Raw genomic sequence first — 24,705 nt, 5'->3', positions numbered from 1 at the left:
CTCGTCTGGAGTACGAATGCTATAAATAAAGTGGAGCAATCAAAACATAAACAAATCTGTTTACACAGAACATTCCGTGCTCCGCATTTGTATTAGTAAGCAAAAAGCGGATGTTCTTTTCGTGTTTGTTATGTTCTGTCAAACGAAGGCACAGGATGTAAATCGACATTACAGAAGTGCATCACATCGTCATCAAATGTGTAGAAATTAGAACTTCGTGGATTCCAGACGCACCACGGAACAATGCGGATCTACTCGATAACTTTGCTGCTCCTGCTGGCCGTCGCGGCCCGTCTCACCCGGTGCGATCTCAGCTACCAAAGGCCCAAGATTCTGATCGTCACGTTAATCCGAAACAAGGAACATACTCTGCCGTACTTTTTCTCTTATCTGGAAAGCTTGGACTACCCGAAAGATCGCATCGCGCTGTGGTAATTAAAAGCAACTTTTAAAGTTCAACGAACCATCACAAAATTCGATCTCTGTAGGATCCGGTCGGACCACAACGAGGATCGCAGCATCGAGATCACGAAAGCGTGGCTCAAGCGCACCTCGCGCCTTTATCACAGCGTTGATTTTGGCTACCGTAGCGACGTGGAACGTCGGCCGGACGAGCGCAGCAGCACGCACTGGTCCGAGGAGCGGTTCGCGGATGTTATCCGGCTGAAGCAGGAAGCGCTGGAGAAGGGCCGGAAGATGTGGGCGGATTTCGTGTTTGTGAGTAGAGATTTTTCTTTTTTTACTATAAATAATTGAAATCATTCTTATAAGAATACATTTATTCTTAGACGGTAATTTAGGATTATTATTTAAAATAATTTTTCAAACATATTTTTTTGTTGTAATTTTTACAATGTTATTTAAATTTCAATTGTTGTTGTATATTGATATGTAAATTTCATCCTTCCTATGACTCCGTGTACCAGTCAACTAAATTGCCTAAGTTAATTTGTTCTATTGCGGACTTCAATAGTGTGTTATCAGCCATAGAAAAATTGCTCCAATGATTTTTTGTGGATTGTTGAACGTTCGATGCCATGCCTTCAATGCCAGATATGATCTTGCCTGAAGCGGTAGGCATTATAGGCAGCGCGCGCTACAATAATAACTAGGTGTGATCTTTTCAGAGCTCTAGCAAACAATGGGACGACAACATTCCCCAGAAAAACTATACCGGTACATCTTGGTTACGATGTCAAGTTTCAACGCAACCATTTGATTTCTTGGTTTCATACATGCAACTGTACGCACTTCTTCTATCCAGTTCACTATTTTCGAGCTTATTTTTTTTTTTGAGTTCAAACATTTTATTTTGAGCCTGCCTCCGCCGCTCGTCTTTATAGTCTCTTTTGCATCAAAGTAGTTGTGTTTAAGATGTCTCTGATTTAAGCTACCTTTGTAGTGGAATGTTGTCGTGATCGATTGCGTTTAAGAATTGTTCATGGCAATGTCGGTTGTTGCATGGATTTGTTTTCAGTAACAATCTTGAAGCTCGAATTGGAATATCGAATGTAGGAAAGATTGGGATTCGTCGATTTTATCCGATCTTAGTTTTAGTTAGCTAAATAACATTTGAAAATAAGTTATACGGAGACGTACCATAATAATGCTCGCCAATCTTGGTTAGTCCAAAAGCACTAAACCACAGACTCGATTATCAGCATTTCGATAATCCTAAGGTAATCATGTTTGGACTGCTTTTTCGTGAGTAAAAGTAATTTTTTCTCATGACACATGAAGAGTATCGTGACCGCATTTACAAAGCGGATTATGTGGCTATGTATTAATGTTAATGTTAACATTCCAAAGGTCGCGTTCCCTAAGCAACGTTGCCAGATTATTTTGTGGGAGATCTGTATTTTCTTAAAAATAAATCTGTATTTTATCTGTATTTTGTCGAATTTGAAGCCATAGAAGACATCTTAAAATTTATAACAACAGATTTAAGCTTTTTAATCATATTAAAGCATAAATTAAATACTAAATTGTTGAAACTTTCAAATATAACCATTTTAAAAAAATCTGTATATACAGATTTTTGTGATTTTTGGGATCGAAAAATCTGTAAAATACAGATTTATCTGTATATCTGGCATGGCTGTCCCTAAGGTGTCGTTGATAAGGTCCAGCTTGTGACGGTGCACTACCTTCCCTTTACTAAGCAATCGAATCCAGAAGGGAAAAGATCACCAGCTGTGTTGGTCCGAGCCGGGATTTGAACCCCGATCTACCGCTATGTTGAAATCTAGATTTTTTTGAATACGTCCTGTAAACATATGAAAGACACTAGTTTATAGGACCAACTATTCAAAAAAAAAAAACTCTGGAAATGGAGTACCCGCAGTCGAGCAGTTTTTGACAGTTCGCTCCATAAGAAATACATTGTAGAAAAAAGCAAAAACTGCTCGAATAGAAATGCTCCATTAACTTTCCTTTTACTCGAGGCCCGAATATCAACCAAAAAAATGCAAGCAGTGTGACGTTTGTTGTTTGCAATATGTTTCGATGATAAAATCAAATAGTTCGAATTTGCTACTTTTGCAACATACGTTAAATAATTTTGTGTTCGATATAATAATATTGACAATTGGGTCCTAAAATGAAGCTTAGATTGCTGATATTATTGTTTGCACCGATAAAGCTTATTTTTCTGAGTACGACCACAAAGAGTTTAAAATTAATTTTTAAATCAATTTTGAAAAATTAACCTCGCGGTCCTTCTTGACAGAAAAGCTTCTACTTGCCCAGTCACGAAATATTCTAGCAGAGCTGGTTCTGTCAGAATCCTGTTAGAACGGTGGAACGTTTCTACTAGAATGCTGTCAGAATAACCAGCTCTGTAAGAACTCTGCTAGAATCCTGCTAGAACGTCGTGACTGGGTGACAGCTCGTTCCAAGGGGACCATAGTTGATTTTGCATTAAAATGAAAAAAAAAAATGATCAGAAATTGTTTTTAATCATGTTTTTTTACCGTTTTACATAATTTGTAATTTGTTGATTTATTGGGTACGATAACTTGTTAGTTAACACGTTTGATCAGGTCAAGGAAGACACTTTAGGAAATAGGAAAATTACAAAGGATTCAAAATAAACTTGACAAAGTAGGGGAAATCTACCCTTTCCAATCAAACACCTATCTTCGTCATATGGAGAGTTTGATGCTCGATTAAAGCTCCAAAAATACTATTTGGGCTATAAACTTACCAGCAACAGCACCGCCTCGAGTAAGCACGCAAATGTATGCCACTTACTGGCCAAAAAGATCACATTTAATGCACTTTTGATCATAATTTGTATTTTGCGAGACCACTTCTCATCATTTTGTTGGCACACACAGTGACACACACGAGAATCCCTCAAACGCTTATTGAATATCGCCAAAATTACCTTTTCACTTTCGCTTACTTTTTCACGGCGCTTAAGATATGAAATTGCTTCCAACTACCGGCAACATGTTCTTTTGATCATTAGTAAGGCACTCACTTGAAGAATAATCCCGAAAAATGTAATACATTAGCAAGCGCCATCAAAAAAACAAACGCGCCAAGTCGTTTGACGTTTCAATTTTCACTTTGCATTCTAATCGAAGGCTGAAGAAAACCGAGCGAGAGACGAAGGCAAAAAAGAACAAAGGCTGGCCGTCAACACCACCAGCAGCACAGCCAGCGATGCCAGGAAACTTTCCCTATAAATGCCACTTTTCGTGAGTGTTCGTTTGAACTGTCAGCGCAAATGGCAACACTCGACAGAGTGTTGGAAGAAAAAAGAACTAAGCCGATATTAGAAAAATGGGCGTGGCCCAATGCATTCGCCTCGATTAGAATACCATTAGGTTTTACACCGTGACGTCATTTGACAGCTCGCGTGCACTGTTTACATAGACTTAGTCGTGTTCGAAACGAAAAGTGCTGGGTATTTTTTTTATTCAAAGTCGGTCGAAATTGCAAAGCTAAGCGGTATGTACATTGCTAGTGAATTTATTTGCAATATTTCAAGTATTTTTTAATAATATGCAGGAAACCGAAGGCGAAGTGGGCGGCAAACTTGTTTACATGACCTGCTCGCTGAACCCGAACGAAAAGGAATCCGTGCTGCTGGCGGAGATGGTCGAGCAATGCCTCGTTCCGACGTTCAAGCAAAGCCCTGGGAACCGACCACCAATGACATGCAAATCCCGGAAAACTACCGCACCGTCTTCCGACCGCTTATGCTCCAGCTCCAGCTCCCGAGGACGTAGTCAAATTTAACCTCGAGCGCTGCAACCTCGCCCTCCTCTACCAACAAAACACCGGCAGATTCTTCATCGTCCTGTTTGAGAAGAAAAATAAGCTGCTCTCGGAGGTTTTCCATCAAAAACCGCCGTCGAAGGCCTGCGAAGCGGAACCACCCCAAAAGAAGCTAAAACGCTACCACCGCAACCCGCTCAACCTCCTGACTCGGTGCCGCGAAGACAAAAAGAAGAACATTTGCTGGCCAAGGAGGGTCTCCAGATTGTTAACGGATGTACCGGTGCAGGATGGAGGACGACTTGATCAAGCTGCTGTTTAAAAATGATCCGGAGAAGCCGCCGGAAATCGAAGGGCTGGGCGAGGAAGGAGTTGGAACTGTGCAGATGTGTGTCGGAGTATCGGCGGATCCGTTTGCGGTGCGGAACTATTATCCTCCTCGTAGGCGATTCTTGACGTGGGCCTGACGGAAAAGGACAGTTTGTCCTTGGTCCAAACTAGTACCAGGAATTAGGATAAAGCTTCGATTTCTTAGAAGTTGTTAATGGAATAAAATTAAATTCAAGAGTTTTTTTAATAGGTCTTAGGAACATATGAAAAACAAAAGCTTATAGGACCTTTTAAAAAAATCTAGAATTTTCTTCCGCAAATATTTGCTAGTATTTTCTTAATAAGAAACGTCCAAAAAATCTGCAAGAGGAAATTTTTTATGTGATGTTGAGGATTTCTCAATTAAATTTATTACTACACTCAACTCATTTTTAAACATCTGCTTACTGATTCTAAAAAATAATTTCTTTTGAGTTTTGATAACTTTTAACCATATTTTTTGTTTGCTTTACACTGGAGACATTCCGTTTTTAATTTTGTGAATCATATTTCAAACTTTTCCCGAAAATATAGACATTAGAATATAACAAAAAAGATTATTGGAGCTTGTTTGGGTGGGCGCGCTGTGCTCAAATCCCAAATATGAGCTTGATTGGACGTAACTGAAGCTGCCTCTCCGCTTTTAAATTTTTTATGGGTTTTAACCCGTACATTTTTTTCTAAATCTTAACATTCTTGGGTTAAAAAATAATAGATCAAAACAAAAAAAAGCTCTAGTATTTAAAAATTCAGAAGCTCCAAAATTCCAAACTTTTATAATTTTAAATTTTTTTTGTATCCAAAAATTTAAAAATTTCGTTTTTTAAATATACACAAATTAAAAAATACCCTACATTTCTTAAATTCATAATTCAAAAAACATCTACATTCAATACTCCAAAAATTTAAGAAAAAAATAATTCAAATTTAATGCAAGAATTTATAAAGTCAAAATTTAAAAATTCTAGACAAATGAAAATTAAAAACAATCAAGTGAACAAAAAATTAATAATTCCCTAATTCTCAATGGTTAACATGTTTTAAACGCTTAAATGTTTAAATGCTTAATTTCTTAAATTCTTAAATCCTTGAATTCTTATATTATTAAATTCTTACATTTCTTAGTTCTTTAATTCAGTAATTCCTTGATTCCTTGATTACTTAATTCCTCAATTTTTAAGTTCAACCCCTTGAAAAAAAAGAACTGCAGAGTTCTTAAATTGTGGACATACCAAAAATCCAAAAATGTACAATTCTTAAATGCTTCCAATTTTTCACCATCTTAGATTACAGAAAATCTAACAACTTTGGAGTCATATTTCAGGTTAGAAAAATTTTGAGAAAAAAATAATACAAGTTTCGTTTTTCGATTTTTCTGAGTGACTCTTTGGTGTGTATCATCGGGTACGAACTGTATTTAATTTCTTTAAATAGATTTATAAATTTTTAAGATTTTCAAAATCATATATTTTATATTGTTTAAACCTGTTTACATTTTTTTAATTTAATTTACTTTAATATTCCTGTTTTAATTTCTATTTTGGATTTCATTTTTTGGCCATAATTTTTGTTATGGATTTTCCTTCTGGTTCACTTCATCCGAGCGAAAATAATTTTGTTCCGTTTAATGATTTTAAAATTGTATTGATTGAATACAACTCTAGAGTTTTTTTTTAATAGGTCTTAAACGTAGAACGTGTTTATTTTTTGTTCTTGAACTTTTTTTTTATCTCAGAAAAAAAATTATGAGACTGTGTTTGTCGCGTATTTTTTTTATGTGGCGCGGAGTTCGCCCGGATTTTGTTTTCGGCTTCTCCGTAACAACCCTGACGACATGGTCCGCTAGACTGTAGTTGACCAGCACCCGAAGTACGGCCAATCCGAAATGCAAAAAGGTCTTGGTCTCCACCCTCCTGGGCCAGTTCTTCTTTTTGTCTTCGCGGCACCGAGTCAGGAGGTTGAGCGGGTTGCGGTGGTAGCGTTTTAGCTTCTTTTGGGGTGGTTCCGCTTCGCAGGCCTTCGACGGCGGTTTTTGATGGTTTTTCTTCTCAAACAGGACGATGAAGAATCTGCCGGTGTTTTGTTGGTAGAGGAGGGCGAGGTTGCAGCGCTCGAGGTTAAATTTGACTACGTCCTCGGGAGCTGGAGCTGGAGCATAAGCGGTCGGAAGACGGTGCGGTAGTTTTCCGGGATTTGCATGTCATTGGTGGTCGGTTCCCAGGGCTTTGCTTGAACGTCGGAACGAGGCATTGCTCGACCATTTCCGCCAGCAGCACGGATTCGTTTTCGTTCGGGTTCAGCGAGCAGGTCATGTAAACAAGTTTGCCGCCCACTTCGCCTTCGGTTTCCTGCATATTATTAAAAAATACTTGAAATATTGCAAATAAATTCACTAACAATGTACATACCGCTTAGCTTTGCAATTTCGACCGACTTTGAATAAAAAAAATACCCAGCACTTTTCATTTCGAACACGACCAAGTCTATGTAAACAGTGCACGCGAGCTGTCAAACAGAAAAACACGATTGAGGTTAGCCGCGACGGCGTAAAACCTAATTAGGTTTTACGCCGACTCGATTTGGAGGTTAGAAAGGAGTGCACTGTTTACATGGACTTAGCAAAGTTCGATGCGGTCGTCGATTTTGTTCTGGGAAATTCGTCGACAATCGACGAAGACCATGTAAACAGTGCACACGAGCTGTCAAATGACGTCACGGTGTAAAACCTAATTAGGTTTTACGCCGACTCGATTTGGAGGTTAGAAAGGAGTGCACTGTTTACATGGACTTAGCACAGTTCGATGCGGTCATCGATTTTGTTCGGGGAAATTCGTCGACAATCGACGAAGACCATGTAAACAGTGCACACGAGCTGTCAAATGACGTCACGGTGTAAAACCTAATTGGGAATTTTTTTTGTTAAATGCTTGGTAAAGAAATAGAATAACTTTTAGTGAAAGTGAAAATAAACAGAAATGTTCACAAAAACTTGCTCTACTCGTTGGTGTACTTGGTTTTAGTAAAATTCAAGGGAGACTCTAGATTATCCAGCATCATTCAAACACGACCGCTTATTAGGATTAAAATGGGTAGATTTCCCCTACTCTAACTCGAAGGCTCACAAAATTAATTTCGAATGGTTCTTTTAAATGCATTTTTGAAGGCCAACAACGGTTGACCTTTTAGCTCCGCAGGGAGGTTGTTCCAGCACGTGGTTCCGGCGACGAGCACACTTTTTCCGCTCATCGTTGTGTGTTTCGGGATTATGAACGAGCGGGTCCGTTCTAACTGTCCTCTCACCAGATATTGTTGGAGGTACTCCGGCAAGTTTCCATCGTACCCCTTCTTCATGAAACAGCTTGTCCGAAGCTGGTAGTTGATCGGCAATTCGTGTCCAAGTAGGGTGTGTCGCACTGCTGCGGTTGTATCTCGACGGCGCAGGTTGTATACAAAGCGCACTGCCGACTTGAAGCACCGGTGGAGTTGCTCCTTAAGCGCCGCAGACAGCCCGTGATAGTAGACAATGTCACAGTAGGTAAACATCGGCACTATCCTAAGGGTTAAGCACTTCGAGTATACCGCATACTGTGTATGGCAGCATACCATACGCGCGTACCATACGCGCATAAACTGGCATGGTATGGTCAACTTTTTGATACGATTTATATCAGTGTAGTTGTCAAAATCGGTCAAAATAATAAACAAAGTAGATTGCATACACAAAATATGTTTTTTCGGCAACATAAGAAAAATAAATTGGGATATTTTGAGTTCTAGACCAGGTTCTGGAAAAGAATGTGTTAGATCTGTTAGAAATTCATCCACATTTGGGAACGGAATCGAGCAGCGGCGGCCAAATGGTTATAACTTTATTAATTAAAATGAATAATTAGAAAGAATGCTGATCTGAACGCAAAGATCCGGGAAATTAGCGTCGTTCATCGTTTTGACCTCGGGTTTGACCAAGATAGACGGCTTGTCTAAATACTACGAGTTGATCCACAGTGCTCTGAGATGTTACAGCCGGACGAGAATATTGGAAATGCTGCCTGCGTTTTTCTGTGACATCATGGCAACAGTTGTTTCGGGGCGGTACTGTTTTAATTCCTTTCGGACGAGACCTTCTTTTGCTACTCGTTGATTCTGTTGGATTTGTTAGTTCCGAGTGCGTATCAGGGAGTTCTCCACCCCCCCCCCCCCTTCCCCACGCGCGCGCTCACACACACACACACAACGCGCGGGTAACGCGTCCGGGGTGACTCCGAGCTGGATGCCGAAGCGTGCCACCTCCCTCCGGTGGGCGACTCTTTTGTCTAATGGGAATGGGATTTCGGCCAGAGGTAAACGGAAAACACGCGGTTTTACAGAGCGAAACGAAAAACGATGTTTATTGGGCGAGCGATACTTTTGGAATGAGCGATCTGTCAAATCTGTCAACCTAGCGGAAATGCAACCCAGGGGTGCGCAAAAGCCTACAAACTACCCGTTACTGAAACTGCCCCCCAACACCCCTGCTCAGTTTCTGGAACTCTTCAGTCCCAGCTCGTCCCGAAGTCGTGCAAAAGCTGCAGAAGGCAACCCTTTTGTCATGATATCGGCTAGTTGTTGATCAGTTGGGATGTACTTTACCGAAATCTTCTCCTCCTGAACCAGCTCGCGGATAAAGTTGAACTTTATATCCACGTGCTTCATGCGTCGACTGTCACGTGGCTCTTCAGCCAACCTGATGCACGACTGGTTGTCCTCAAAGTAAGTCACGGCGCCGCCGATAACTACTCCGAAGTCCTCCAACAATCTGCGTAGCCACACTCCTTCACACGCAGCGTTACACAGAGCCACAAACTCCGCTTCAGTTGAAGACAACGCCACACTTTGCTGCTTGCGCGTCTGCCAGGCCACAGTGCCTCCGAAGACTCGGAAAGCGTAGCCGGAGATGGAACGACGGTCGTTGACGTCATTCCCCCAATCCGCGTCGCAGTACGCCAACAGCTCCTTCTCGTCGTCGCCGCCGTTGAACTCCAGACCGACGTCCAAAGTTCCTTTCACGTACCGTAGAACTCGCTTCAGATAGCTCCAATGCTGGTCCGTCGGGCAGTTCTGGTACTGGCTGAACAGATTCACGGCAGCGCAGAGATCCGGACGCGTTGTCTGGCTGACGTAGTTCAAGCAACCCACCAGCTCCCGGTATGGCTTGCTCGTCCTCTCTGCTTCTTCTCCTTTGTTCAGCTTCAGATGGCACTCGAGGGTGTCGCTGCCGGCTTGCAGTCGTCCATTGCAAACCGCTGGAGAAGACCTTCAAGGTACTGCTTCTGCGAGATTCTCATGGCGCGCTTCTCCACGTTCCTCTCGATGGTCATCCCGAGGAAGCTGCTCACCTCGCCGAGGTCGGACATCTCGAACTCCTTCGCTAGCTTTGCCTTCACTTGGAGAATCGCTTGTTTGTGCTTGCTTCCGATGAGAATATCATCCACGTACAGTAGGAGGAACAGTTGGCGACCTTCCTCTCCTTTGACGTACAGGCACGGGTCGTTCTCGCTTCTGGAGAACCCGAGTTCGAGCACAAACTTGTGGAACCTTTCGTTCCACGTCCGGGATGCCTGCTTCAAACCGTACAGGGCACGGTTAAGACGACAGACGAGACCTGGCTTCACTTGGAGACCCTCGGGCGGAACCATGTAGATCTCTTCCTGTAGCGTTCCGTTCAGGAAAGCAGTTTTCACGTCCATCTGGTGGACCTCGAAGCGTTGTTGGTTCGCCACCGCCAGCAGCATCCGCACCGTATCCATTCTCGCAACCGGTGAGTACGTCTCCAGGTAATCAAATCCGTACCGTTGCGTGAACCCGCGCGCCACCAGACGCGCCTTGTACCGAACCGGGTCACCGCTTCCACTCCCCTTGATCTTGAAGATCCACTTGCACGTGATCGGTTTTCTGCCTTCAGGGAGCTTGGTGAGCGTCCACGTCTTGTTCTTCTGGTGCGACAGCATCTCCTCGTGAACCGCCGCCTGCCAGTGCTGCCAGTCGTCCCGCTTTCTCAAGGCTTCCAGCGTATCCGGAAAGTTGTCGACGAAACTGGACGCATTCAGTGCGTAGGCAGCGTAGTTCATCTCGTAGTCCTGGTGCCACTGTGGAGCCGCCTTCGAGCGCACTGGTCTTCCCGGTGTTCTTCCGGCGGGACTGGCAGGAACAACCGCTGGTGGTGCTGCCTCCCCTGCTGAAGTCTCGTCCGCTTCACGAACACTGCGGTCAAGCTCCACATCCGGACCTCGATCCGGCTCGTCGTCTTCGTCGTCGCTTTCGTATCTTCTGAGCGAGATCACGCCGTCTTCCGGCGTCTCGGCATCGCTCTCCTGGATAGTAGCAATCTTGACCGACTCATCCACGACGACGTCTCTCATCGCAACCACCGTTGAGCTTTCGGGGTCCCAGACTCTGTAGCCGTTGCAGTGGTAGCCCAGAAAAATCCCCTTCCACGTTTTGCGGTCTAGCTTTTTACGGTTCTCCTTCGGTACGTGGCAGTACGCAGGGCTACCCCAGACTTTCATGGCGGACACGTCAGGTTTGCGGCCCTCCCACAGTTCAAATGGTGTCTTACCTTCTTCGATGGCGCTCGCTGGGCTGCGGTTTACCAGGTACGCAGCAGTCTCGACGGCCTCGCCCCAGAACTTCGTATTCACTTGTGCGTCGAACAGCATCGACCGAGCCTTCTCCATCGCCGTGCGATTGAACCGTTCACTTATGCCGTTCTGCTCTGGCGTGTACGGCACGGTGAACTGCATCTGGATACCCTTCTGTCGGCAAAACTCCTCGAAGTTCTTGTTGTGGTACTCACCGCCATTGTCGCAGCGAAGGCGCGAGATCTTGACACCGAACTTCGCTGTAACCATCGCTTCATACAGCTGGAAGTACTCGAAGACCTGGTCCTTCGATTGCATCGTGTACAACATCGCAAAACGGCTCCAGTCGTCGATGAAGCTGACGTAATATCGGCATCCGTCGTGCCCCGCCGGTGTTATTGGCCCGCACACGTCCGTGTGCACGATCTCCAGCACGCGCTTGGACCGCCTCCCGGGGCCATCCTCGAACGGCTTCCGGGTCTGCTTCGCTTCGATGCAGGGCTCGCAGTAGATGGTCTCGTCTCCACTTTCGCACTTTTTCATTCCTTCGACCATTTCCTGATGCACTATCTTCTCGAGATTCTTCGCACCCAGGTGGCCGAAGCGCCGGTGCCAGAGCTCGAAGTTCTTCTTGATCTTACCGCACGAGTACATCGACGACGTTGGCTCACTCGGCGGGTAGAACTCCATCTCGTACTGGCAACCCTTGCGCTTTCCACACGCGACCACTTCAGAGCCCTCAAGCACTTTCACCGCACCGCTTTTGAACACAACCTCCATTCCCGCCATTTCAACTTTGCGGATCGAGAACAGGTTGCAACGGAGACTCGGCGCGTACAGCACTTTCTTCAGGACACACTCACACTCTTCGCCATTGGCCACAGCGATCATCTTGATCGTTCCCGAATACTTCGCAGTCGCGGTCTTGCCGCTCAGTGCCACAGCGATTTCGATTGGCTCAGCCAACAGTTCCATCGATTCGAAGAGGCTTCTATCGTTTGACATGTGCTCTGAAGCACCAGAGTCGGCAAACCACAACACTTTGTTTTTGCTTTCTCCGCACTCGTCAGCAACAAAGCACACAGTTCTCTTCTCTTCCTTCTTCTCCTCCGTCATGTTGGCGTTGCCTTTCTTCTTCTCTTTCTTCACTGCACTCTTCTTCGCACACTGCTTTTCCTCCTTCTCTGGGCATTCGGCCGCCTTGTGGCCCACCTGCCCGCACGCGAAGCACTTCCACTTTTTCACTGACGGCTTTCCAACGAAGGCAGCCGGCTCCCGCTTGGGGTAACCAACTCCACACCTTTTCCTCCGCGCTTGATCTCTTCGTCAAGGAGACGACACTGGACGAACTCCAACGACAGCTGCTCCTCCGCCATTGTTTCCAAGGTCGTCACAACCGTCGCGTAAGCCGTCGACCTCATCGTCAGCAACAAATGGCACACGACGTCGAGGTCGTCCATCTTGGATCCGGTCCCCTTCAGCGCACGGACGATGCGATCAAAGGTTAGGAAATGCTCCCGCAAGCTGCCGCCCTTGTAGCGCAAATCGAGCAGCTGCATCTTCAAGCTCATCCGGCTTGCTGCACTCTTCCGCTCGAACACCTTCAGGAGCTTGTCCCAAATGTCCTTCGGCGTCTTGCAATCGGCCACGTGCTCCAGTTGGTTGTCGTGGATCCTTTCGATGAGCATGGATTTGCACTTTTTGTTACGCCGCCGGCGTTTCTCCAGTGCCTTCAACTTGGCCTCGCGCCGGGCCTCGTCATCCCCCCGGACCGGAGTCAGGGCGGGGTCCTGCTCCAACTCCCGTTCGATACACTCCATCAACTCATGCTCATCAAGCAGCGTGAGCATCCGGATCTTCCACGAAAGGTAGTTGAATCCGTTCAACAACGGCACTCGCGTCTCGGACTTTTCCGAGTCCATCACGACGAACCGATTTTCCCGATTTACAATCCGGCACTCGCGCACTCTGGGCCCATAACCTAATGGGAATGGGATTTCGGCCAGAGGTAAACGGAAAACACGCGGTTTTACAGAGCGAAACGAAAAACGATGTTTATTGGGCGAGCGATACTTTTGGAATGAGCGATCTGTCAAATCTGTCAACCTAGCGGAAATGCAACCCAGGGGTGCGCAAAAGCCTACAAACTACCCGTTACTGAAACTGCCCCCCAACATTGTCCACTGGCTTCGTCGAGGTGTCTTCGCCCTATTCCGGCAGGGGTCACCTAGCGTGTGGTCCGTCCTCTACTACCATCCTCCAGGGATGGTACAGTACAACGAAACACGCCGTGTTGGGAACCCCCTCAGAACCGCTTCCCCGATCTAGAATCTGCCCCAACTGTACAGCTCTATGTGTGTGGAAGCTCCGACGAATTTTGCAACAACATCTTACAGCTCGCTAATGAATTCCCTCAGCCAACAAGTGGAGGTAAGCTTTTTCTCGTCAAAGAGGAATTTGAACCGCAAAATCTAGCCTTGTGGGAAATCTGCATTTCTTCAAAATTGAGTTCTTTCATCTTCATGTTCACATCCAGCCAACTGAATCCAGCTAACAACAAAAGCAGCACAAAAGTTTGACGTTGAGAAATGTCAAAAGTTTCAACACTGAAATAAATCTTCATAGATAATGGTCAATACGCGACCCAGTATCATACGCACGATATCTAGTACGATACTCGCTACATACACACTCCATACACACCTCAGTATCAGAAGTGATCTGCCCTTAGGCACTATCACAGCTTGGACCAGCTTGCGCCGTGTGGGGTAGGTTTTCAAGTGTGCAAATATTTGGTGTGCAGTTATGATTTGCACAGGGGGAGAATTTGGTGCAAAGTGTGTAATAGATAGTTTGATATGATTTTATTGTATCGGTACCATCAAAAATATCTGAGAACGACAATTTCCACACTGTGTTCCAAGGCTACGCCCTTACAACAGGGGGATTTGAGAGGGAAGTTTTTTTTGTGTATGTACTGGTGCGGGGAACCCATGCGACTTTTAAAAGTAAACGGATTTTGTTTTGATGGATTGGGATGGGGTAAGGGGAATTTCATCGGGCAAATTAAAATAGTTGAAGACAGCTTTCATAAACTCAGAATATACAAAAAAAAGCCGAAAATTAAAAAAGGTTGGATTTGGTTGAGAGGGTAGAGTCACAAAAAATATTCCTTGCAAAATAAGGCTGGTACAAATTTTATTTAAAGTTTTTGTAAAAAAATATAAAAGGAATGTATAACAAAATTAAACAGTTAAAAAATCTCGGGATATCAAAAAATCGAGAACAGTTCGTACTCGATTTTTTGAAGTACTTGCCAATTAACATTATCTGATTTTTCAGAATTTTAATACTAGGATTTGATTTGAGAATTATAAAAATTAAGAATTTGAAAATTTAAGAATATAAGAATTTACGAACAGCGGAACAAAAGAAAGAGAGACACAGCGGCAGCGACGGAAGAATCATCATCAATAGAAAAACTCGGATAGGAACATGGCTCACCTCTCTCGCGCACGAGAAATCGGTAGAAGAAATCTTTAAAAATCATCATTTTGATTATTCGTTATTCTAGACGGGCAATGTGTGTAAACAAAACGAAATAAATTAATTAAAGGGGTGCCAACAAGGAAATTCACAAGAAAATCTTTAACTGATTATTTTTCTTCGCGAAGTTTGGGAGCGATTTTTGTTGCGTGATTCGCTAGCTCGCGGGTGATGAAAGTTCGCAAGCAATAAAGATTTTTTTGCGATTATTCCATCCCTGACAACATTGAAACCGCTTTCTCGACGATTTCATAGCACGTGGTATCGTCCTTTTCACAGCTTGTTCCAATTACCGAGCTAGGATTGGCAAATTCGCTCTGTAAAACATCAAACCGAGATTTTTCCTTTGAGATTCTGAAAATATCGGGACGCATCGAGAATAACAAAAATAGCTAAATAACTTAAGAATATCCACCGTTTCCGGTCTTAGGGTCTACTTGTTCTAACTGGGAACCAAAGAGTGTTATTTTGCTTAAATTTTACTCAGTCGGAAGTTTAAATCTACCGTATATTCTTTCATCGTGTATCCCAAAAACGCGCAACTTCGCAAGTTCAGTCACAGGGGCATTTGTTTACCTTTTCTTTTGTTTGACAGTTCTTCAGACAAAAAAAAGTGTTTTCAATTTTCTGATCTGCTCCGATAAAAATTGTCTCGTAAAATCGCGAATCCTTCGTGATGTCCTCGAAGGGCGGTGCCGGCACCGCCGGCGAAGATGAACCCTTCCCGACCAACGTGACGATTCTTCAGTACCTGCTGGAAAACGATGCCGGAACGGCGGCCGCCGCAGCAACCAAATCGTCGACGACGGGCGTTGCCCGAACGACAAAGAGTAAACCGTCCGGGAGGGCGGCGGAACCGCCGATTACGGTGCACGAGTGTCCCGTGGCGGGGTGTGGCAAGCAGTATCTGCAGTTGGACCATCTGAAGGCCCACGAGCGGATTCATTCGGGCCAGTTGGTTTGCAACTGGGAGACGGAACGGGTTGACGAGGGCGTGGCCCACGGTGGCGAAAGTGGGCTGCGATTTTTGCTGCAGAACGAAAATCTGGAGCTCGTTTACGAGGGTGAGGAAGGGGATGATGGGGGGAAGGAATCGTCGAGGGAGGAGGAGGACGTTGATACTTCGGATTTTGAAGAGGATGATGACGATGTGGTCGATTTTTCGATTGCTCCGGATTCACCGGGCGATTCCCGGCAGGTTGTTCAAGTTTTCGACGCGGAAGTGCTGGCCAATGACTTCATCGTCCTGGAGGAAGATCCTGACGAGTACGTGCAGATCAACCTTAATCAAAACCAACCGATGCGGACCACTTCGACGAAAGTGCGGAAGTATGTCTGTCCCTGGGACGGTTGCGAACGAGCCTACACCAAATCGTCCCACGTAACTGCTCACATGCGTGTCCACACAGGAGAGCTGCCATTTGCCTGCCCGTGGGAAGGTTGTGAAGACAGGTTCGCTCGGGCAGAAACTCTCTCCCGTCACTACCGGAGACATTCCGGCGAACGGAACTATGTCTGCCCTCAGTGTAACGCAACCTTCGCCCGCAGTGACCACTTGCGGGGTCACATGAAGCGCCACAAAATCGACGAATTCGTCATCGAACGCGTCATCAAAGCCGGTCCGCAGGACAAACTCAAACCCACCTCAACACCACCACCACCCGTCAACACCACAATGTCCTCGAAGCTCTCCGCAATCTCAACCCGCACCGCCAACAAATCCAAGCGGAAACGAAAGCCCTCAACGCCGGCTTCCGGACTCCCCCGAAATTACGCCTGTTCTTTCCCCGATTGCGACAAAACCTACACCCGGGCGAGTCACCTGAAAGCGCACGAAATCCTCCACGGCAAGGCGCTCCCGTTCCGCTGTCCGTGGGAAGACTGCGAGCGGTCGTTCGCCCGTTCGTTTGAACTTTCACGCCATCGACGGCAGCACACCGGCGAGAAAAAGTTCATATGCCACATCTGCCGCTCGACCTTCGCCCGCAGTGACCACCTGTCGGTGCACGTGAAGAGGCACACGCTGCGGGAGGCAGGTTCTGACAAAGCAGATCATTAAAAGCGAATTTGTTATTTTCAGAGTCAAGAAGATTAGTGTGGAGTGGAGGAGTGGGCGGAATCGTATACGAGATTAATCAAAAAGTGTCTAAGTCAATTGTAAGGGGCGCGGAAAAGTGAATTGTTTGACCCCTTGCAAAGTATTCCTATTGGTACAATAAACGTTTCTATTATTTCTACTAAATCGTCTTTTGATTTTTTTTAAACAGTCTTTCTTCTAAGCGCAGCCATTCTCAACCTTCTTCTAGGCTGGTACCCCCTACCGTGTAAATCAAGTAGGCTCGGTACCGCCGTTGAGAATCGCTGTTCTAAGGTATTCAAGCGGAAAATCGGGAAAATCGTTCTTTATTAATATGTGGTTTGTGTATTGGGAATGCTAATCAAACCTATTGGTGGGAGTCCAAACTGTGGTTGAAAGCATACTCACCAGGCGCACACATCAAAGCCAACGTTTTATTCGTCAATGTATAGCGCCCGGCAGGTATGCAACGTTCGGCTATTTGCATAGTCTTCAGGGGTATGCGCTGGTATGTGCACAAGCTTTTGAAAGCTTTTCTGGAATGCGTTTAGTAGGGACTCCAAAAGATACACTGGATTTTAGAAAGCGACCAACAGAGAAACCTACTTTTAAAGACTTTCATTGCTAAAGGGGCTTCATACATGGGTAATTTCACCTCAAACGAACACAGCAATCGAAATCAACATTTTCTGATCAAGGTTAAATTTGGTGAGGCTGTAGATGCCTTCAAATCTAGCCAGAAACTCGAATTTCGTCCAAATCGGACCATCCCTCCTTTTTAATACCATACCAATGTTTCGGCTTTTTTTTCAGTGCATGTTGCGCAAATGAAAACTTGTTGCTAAACTTTTACATTGAGAGCATATATTAAGTAAAGTTTTGACACCATCATCGTGTTCCGGAGTAAATTTTAAATATGTTATTCAATTCAGCTCAATGTTCACTAGAAATAAAAATTTGAATGTTACAGACTCATAAATATGTCAATTTTACTGGTTGGTCGCGCGTCTGTACTAGCATAAAAGATTTCGCAGGATTGTAACAAAAAATTATGTCTCGTGAAAAAAAAACTTTGAATTCAATTATAAAACCTGTGTAAAATTTTCTCAGGAACACGATGTTGAGGTCAAAACTGTATTTAAAATATGCTCTCAATGTGAAAATTTACCCTCTACCGCCCATTTTTTCGATTTTTTTTATTTTTCCCGTGTTTAGGAGGTCATTTTGAGCAACTTTTGTTCCACGGCACACTTTACTTCTCTTGTTTTATATTTCTCTTGTTTCATTTTGGTATTCTAATTTGCATTTATCTTGTTTAGTTCTTTTTGACTATGCTTAGAGGCATAGTCTGGTACACTAAAAAATTACTGCATACCTTTTTTTACATAATGGTGAGGAAATGTTCATAAGAAACACAGCGAGAGTTGACCCCAGAAGAAATACATTTCTTTCAAAAGCTTTCTGTTTGTATTCAATTGCCCCTGAAAACATGCAAAGAAAATGCTATAAAAGCGTTACTTCCGTTTCTGCCATAAACACCATAACATGAGGATAGATTGGGCTAACGAGGCTAATTCCATAAAGCAGGGGTGCTCAAAGTTTTTGGAGGCCGGGCCAAATTTAAAGCTCAAATAGGGACGTGGCGTTACATCGTGCTGCCACCTGGTTTTTTTAAGCGAAAAAAAAACGAAGTTGACTTTATAGCTGTCGGCCACCATTGCTACTACCAACCACTAGTGTCTTCCTTTTTATCTACAAGGACTTCGCCGCCCTGGGCTCCTAAGTGTATGAAAGTATGGCACGGAGCGACGGCGCCGAATACCCATATTTACACAAAGAATTGTAGAGCGCCCGCCGCGGGATTCGAACCGTCGACCTCTGGATTGTGAGTCCAGTGCGCGGTCCGATTGATCCACACGGGCGGGTTTTTAAGCGCAAGAGTGTAAAAGTGCTGAGTCATCGTCTAAAAATAGACGGCGTCCTATCTCGCCCAGCAAAATGAAGTCGATAAAGTAGTCGATTTCAATGAGAAAAAGTGGAAAACGTGGTCTAAAAATAGCGACGCCATCCCCCTATGAGCTTGCGGGCCAAATTTACAAAAAAAAAAAGGTTGTTAAAAAAATAAATAACGTTATTTTATTGTAAAAGATTACATTTCTGTTTTTTTAAAAAAATGTCTTTTCAAAATAATAGAAACCACAAAATAACGGGTTTCTATCGGTATTGTTGATTTTGTTGTTTCTGGTATTTGAAAAAAAAGTTCTTAGCTGAAAGTACCTGTGTTTAAAAAAAAAAAAGTTTTGTTTTTATATTTCGAAAATGGTGGTGACATGACATTTTGAACAATTCTTCTATAATTTAACTGTGGCTCATGAAAAATCGTTGAGATCCAGAATTTCAACAATTCAATGAAAAAAAAAACTTTAAGAAAATGTTTTAAGCTTCCGTATAGTTAACCTGCAATCATTATTTTCAACAAAAAAAAAAAAAAGCGAAACAACATTTATTTATTTCATCGAAAATTCACTGAAATTCAAATTATTTCTAATAATCCCAAGCATGCTCAAATGATTTTAAATGCAAAGGAATGCACATTTAATTAATTTCAGCTGAATGCACTTAAATTTTATTTTTTTAAGTTTTTTTTTAAATATATTTTTACTTCTGGTTTTTCGAGTCAATTTTTTAATAATAATAGAGGGGTGGGTTGATCAACGAAAGCTTTGTGAAATATTTGCTGCAAACTTGATCCTCCGGTTTCCACATTTAATCTGCCTGAATCAGTTGATAGTCAATTAGATTCGTTATCTAACTGTAATGAGTTCGAATCCCTAAGGAAGTGCAATGTAAGTTTGAGGGTCAGTTCATAAAAGGGTCAATATGACTTGCAAATTAATAAAGACAAATTTTATTTTTGCAACTATTACAGAATTGTACCTAAGTCAAACTTGAACGTTTTTTTTGATATTTCTAACAATGTTTGATGAAAGTTCTGACGATATTTACTAGTTTCACTCACATTGAAACGTGTGAAATTTTTTAATTATAAAATATTTTGAACAAATTATTTGTATCCTAAAGTGGAGATCAAAATATTGATAAATCATAAGTTTCTTTTTATTAACAAAAAATAAAAAAGATTAGCATATAAAAGCATAACATAAACCATAATTTTGAAAAAGTATAAAATCACTTTACAAGTGGTCAACGGGCCATTTTACATGATCATTCAAAATGGGTCCGCGGGCCACAAAATATCACCTCGCGGGCCACGTTTGGCCCGCGGGCCATACTTTGGGCACCCCTGCCATAAAGCTTAGTGCTGCTTTAGCCAGTTCTTTTACAATGTTCACCCTGTTTTGTATCCTTTGAAATTATGTTTTAGGACAATTCTCGATTAAATTTTCAAAAGGCCCTATCTGCATAGGAAACCCATGAGGGATAGGTTGTTTTGAAAATTTAATCTAGAATTGCTCATAACTTTTGATAGAGTTGCCAGATCTTCAATCTTTTGGGCTTTTTGGAAAGGTTTCTTGATTATCTATCCAACGATAGGTCGTATGATAGATCACGACAACTTTTTCATTAAAGTTTTTCAGATCCGGCCTTAAAAACGTGTATAAATAACACTTAAGTGTAAGAGTCGATATGTAGGGTAGAGTGGGGAGACTTGATCCCCTTTTTTTGTATCGCACATAACTCTGTCAATTCCTCACAAAACTATGATCTTTTTGCATGTATTGAAAGCTTGAACATTAGGATGTAACAAAAATGACTTTTTGGCGGGCATTCAAGGGCTTGGCTTGGCCCAAATCCAAAATATGAGCTTGATTGGACGTAACAGGAGCTGGCGCTCCGCCCTTCAATTTTAAATGGGATTTAACCCGTAAAAAAAGATTTTTTCGAAAATGTCACTTTTTGAGGCATTTTGGCCGTATATTTTCAACATCATTGGCGTGTAGGCCAGATCCTTGCGCATCTTTTGGTGTATATAACATTGAAATTTGGAGCACCCTGGAGCTCGGTACAGGCCTTCAAAGTTTGGCATTTTTTCGAAAAATCGGTCCCGGCAAAAAAGATATGCGTCGCGCCTCGCGACGCCCTAGACGCCATTTGATTTTGCCGGGACCGATTTTTCGAAAAAATGCCAAAAAAATTATAAAAAAAATACACAAACTTTCCATAGCCTCTTCTTTTGACTTTTATGGCACTACAAATCGAAACTTTTATATTTCCGTGGGAGACAAAATCTTCTAAAACATTCCATGGTTATTGGGTGCCTCTAGTTCGGCGAGGATTGTCACACCGCGCGAGGGATGTTTCGAGAAGGCTTAACAATAGATTGATATTAATTCCAGTACAAGAGTACGGCTTTACCGGCTGCAACTGGAAGAGGCGGTCGTCGACGAGAGTTCCAGTTTTTAGATCAGGCAGGAAACGAACACCTAGATCCGGATTTTATTCGAAGAACCACGCGGTTGCTTCTGTTTGCGAAGAGAATAAAACTTAGGCCTTCCCTTCTTGGGACGTGCGTTTCAAAGTATCTTTGTGTCTTGTCAACTATCATCAAGCCTGTAACTAACTTAGAGATGGTTGAAATTGTGCACAAAATTTGACTGCACCTATTTGCCATGTAATTTAACTCGTCGCTTTTATCAACAAAAGCCTGCGTGTATAACTTCAATGCGTTCTCTGCTGTTCAAGACCTTTTCAATTAGTCCAGCTATTCTATCAACGCATTTAAGATTTCACCATACGTAACAACTCGCATGTCGCACATTTTTAGGCTCTGTGATTTTTTTTCCATCGTACAGCCAATGTCATCCTGTATGCCAGCTTCAAAAGTTGTTCCATTGTTCTCATGTATGCATGGAGTGGTGAAAACCCTGAGGAAATTTCATCAACTTTCCGTCTCGGTCTGCAACATCAGTCATTCTTCTCTTAGATGTTTAGCAAAGAGAACATGCTTGGTTAATCTTAATTAACCTGGTCGCAGTGAGGGCGGAGTTTCCAGGTGCAGGATAAGCCGTTGTCACCTAAGACCAGATCGAGTACAGCGGAGATGGCCCCATGTTCGGTTGTAGAAATTGACTTACTTGTCCTTTGACATCTCGAGAAGCTACAGCTTAATAGCTTCGATTTCTTTTGCCGCATTTTGGCGGGATACTCCGGTAGGTACCGACGCTTCTTATCCGAGCAGCGATCATTGGAAGTCATCGAAGTCCAGCGCAAGCGGCGACTTCCGAATACTTCCGGAAACTCTCCTTCTTGACCTGGAGAACTTTCTTCATCTCGTTGAAGGTGACCTCGTTGTCACAACTGCTCAAGCTGGTGCTGGCGCTGATTCCTAAAAAGTTTAGGAACATCTTAAGAGTTTCCGTCGCGAGCCCCATCTCAGCTTCTACTTTCCGCCAGAAACCACTTTGATAGTTTATCTATAGTAAAAATAAAACAATACTAAACTGAAATTCCAAAAGAAACATCACACTGTCTTTCAACTTATATTCGATGCAGCTTGTTGATTCATATTTGCTTTCGCAAAATCGCTTGTTGACTGCGTAAACTTTAGCGGAACTGCCTGCGTTTGAATTTTGTGTTCAGCTGTCAGAAACTCACCAAAACACGGTGCAAATCAATGCAATTTAAACCATGGCCTACACAGCTAAAAAAGTAGTAATCCTGCTGCGTGTAAAAGGCTTGGGTGTAAAATAAATATTGCATTATTTTATGCAATTTTATGTGATTTTACACCCTGAAATATGTAGCCCATCAGTATGGGAAACCTACTTGACCGAAATGTCAAGCTCATATATGCGTTTATCCTTTCAGCTTTTCATCGGTCTGATGGCCGAGTGGGCTAAGGCGCCAGTCCTTACTGATGGTGCTGGGTTTGAATCCCGTCGGTTGCAACTTTTTTTTGTGTTTGCAAAAATTGTACATGCAGTGTGTAATATTAAGTGTTTATTTTGACGAAGGTGATGTGCATGCTTTTGCATGCGATTTTACCATCGGATTTTTTGCTGTGTACTTGTCGAAATTAAAATCACTTGAAATTACGCCTTCTTCAATCCACAGTTCCTGGACGCCGACGTCTTCCTCACGAACCCCAAAACGCTCACCAAACTGGTCAGCCTCAGTCTGCCCATCGTGGCCCCGATGCTGCTCTCGGACGGTCTGTACTCGAACTTCTGGTGCGGCATGACTCCGGACTACTACTACGAGCGCACCGAAGAGTACAAGGAAATCCTAAACTACGGCAAAACGGGCGAGTTTACCGTGCCGATGGTGCACAGCGCCGTCATGGTCAACATCAACCTGCTGGAGGCGAAGAATCTGGCGTTCGAGACGAAACGGCTGCCACCGGGACGGTACGGGGGACCGCAGGATGACATTATCATTTTTGCCATGTCGGCGAATTACAGCGGCATTCCGATGGCCATTTCGAACTCGCTGCTGTACGGGTACATTTTGATGCCGCTGGAGCAGGGCGAAACGGTGGAGAAGGATCATGAGCAGCTGACGAATGTTAAGGTGTACGCGGTGAATGAGTATGGGTCGTTGGGCTTGAAGGATGATTTGAGGGGTTATGTGGCGGAGGTTCCGAAGTAAGAATATTTGAGGGGGGTTGAAGTTATGTTACTAATGATTGGTAATTTCAGAGATAAGTTAAGCCTGTCGCACATCTACATGATCAACCTGGAGCGGAGACCTGAGCGGAGGTTGAAGATGGTGAACAACTTTGACGCGTTGGGGCTGGAGGTGGAGTACTTCCCGGCGGTTGATGGGAAGAAGCTGAACGACAATGTTCTGCGCGAGATTGGTGTAGAGTTCCTGCCCGGTTATACGGATCCGTATCATAAGAGGTAAATGATTTTAATTCTTGATTATTTTCAGCTAATTTGAAATTTTTCAGACCGATGACCATGGGCGAAATTGGTTGCTTTCTAAGTCATTACTACATATGGGAGAGGATGGTTGAGCTTGGCCAGGAAGAAGTACTTGTCCTCGAGGATGACATTCGGTTCGAACCATACTTCAAGAGGCGAGTCTATCAGGTGTTGAATGATGCTCGCAGTATTGGGGGTTGGGATCTGATCTACTTTGGTCGCAAGCGACTCCAAGAAGACGACGAAAAGTGGATTGAAGGTAGCGATGCTCTAGTTCAAGCTGGTTACTCCTACTGGACACTGGGCTACCTCATCAACCTACAAGGAGCGAAGAAACTACTAGCCGAAAACCCCCTCAAGAAACTAGTCCCAGTGGATGAGTACATCCCGATCATGTTCAACAATCACCCCAACGAAACGTGGCTCAACCAGTTCCACAACCGGAACCTGGTCGCTTGGAGTGCCGCCCCCTTGCTGCTCTACCCAACGCACTACACCGGAGACGACGGGTACATCTCCGACACGGAAGACTCCGCCCAAATTGACAAAGTGATAAAGCTGACCAATGACACGTTGGATAGTTCCGCGGCGGAAAAGAAGGGTGACAAAGAGCAGCTGTTGAGCAGTAAGGTGCTGGTGGAATCGGCCGTCAACGCCCGCAACGAGGACGAGCTGGACGCAAAGAATCGACGGATTGAGCTATAGCGAAAGAAGTCGTAATGCAACGTAATACAAAATGAGATATAATCAAACGAAACTCACGTTAGGCTTAGGAAACATGGAATCGTGAAGCAATGAAACTACTACCAAAATTTAGAATGTGCCTTATTAAGTGTTAAGTGAATCTGCGACTGCATGTAATCGCGCAAACTGCATTTATGTTTGAATTAAAACTGCCCAAATGATATTTTCTACGATACGGAATTTGGTTTTTGTTACGAGAAAGAAATTAATACCCTAGTTAAACCATACTAAATTTGAC

General features: G+C 43.7%; 2 protein-coding genes across 2 annotated transcripts; both read left to right on the top strand.

Annotated features, from left to right (window-relative positions):
- The first annotated feature begins 111 nt into the window (after nt 1-111).
- On the top strand, nt 112-24,642 carry LOC6036903 (glycosyltransferase 25 family member). The gene is made up of 5 exons (XM_038254646.1): nt 112-431; nt 489-717; nt 22,912-23,441; nt 23,496-23,699; nt 23,750-24,642. The coding sequence occupies exons 1-5, from the start codon at nt 244-246 to the stop codon at nt 24,426-24,428; spliced, it is 1,830 nt and encodes a 609-aa protein (XP_038110574.1). The 5' UTR covers nt 112-243; the 3' UTR covers nt 24,429-24,642.
- On the top strand, nt 15,320-16,996 carry LOC6036902 (zinc finger protein 675). Its single transcript, XM_001846826.2, has one exon. It carries the CDS (start codon nt 15,436-15,438, stop codon nt 16,816-16,818), a length of 1,383 nt encoding a protein of 460 aa, XP_001846878.2. The 5' UTR covers nt 15,320-15,435; the 3' UTR covers nt 16,819-16,996.
- Nucleotides 24,643-24,705: the final 63 nt, after the last annotated feature.

This window comes from Culex quinquefasciatus, chromosome 2 (assembly GCF_015732765.1).
Source record: "Culex quinquefasciatus strain JHB chromosome 2, VPISU_Cqui_1.0_pri_paternal, whole genome shotgun sequence".
Classification (NCBI taxonomy): domain Eukaryota; kingdom Metazoa; phylum Arthropoda; class Insecta; order Diptera; family Culicidae; genus Culex; species Culex quinquefasciatus.
The sequence above is the reverse complement of the archived record's forward strand: the minus strand, read 5'-3'. Positions and strand labels throughout refer to the sequence as shown.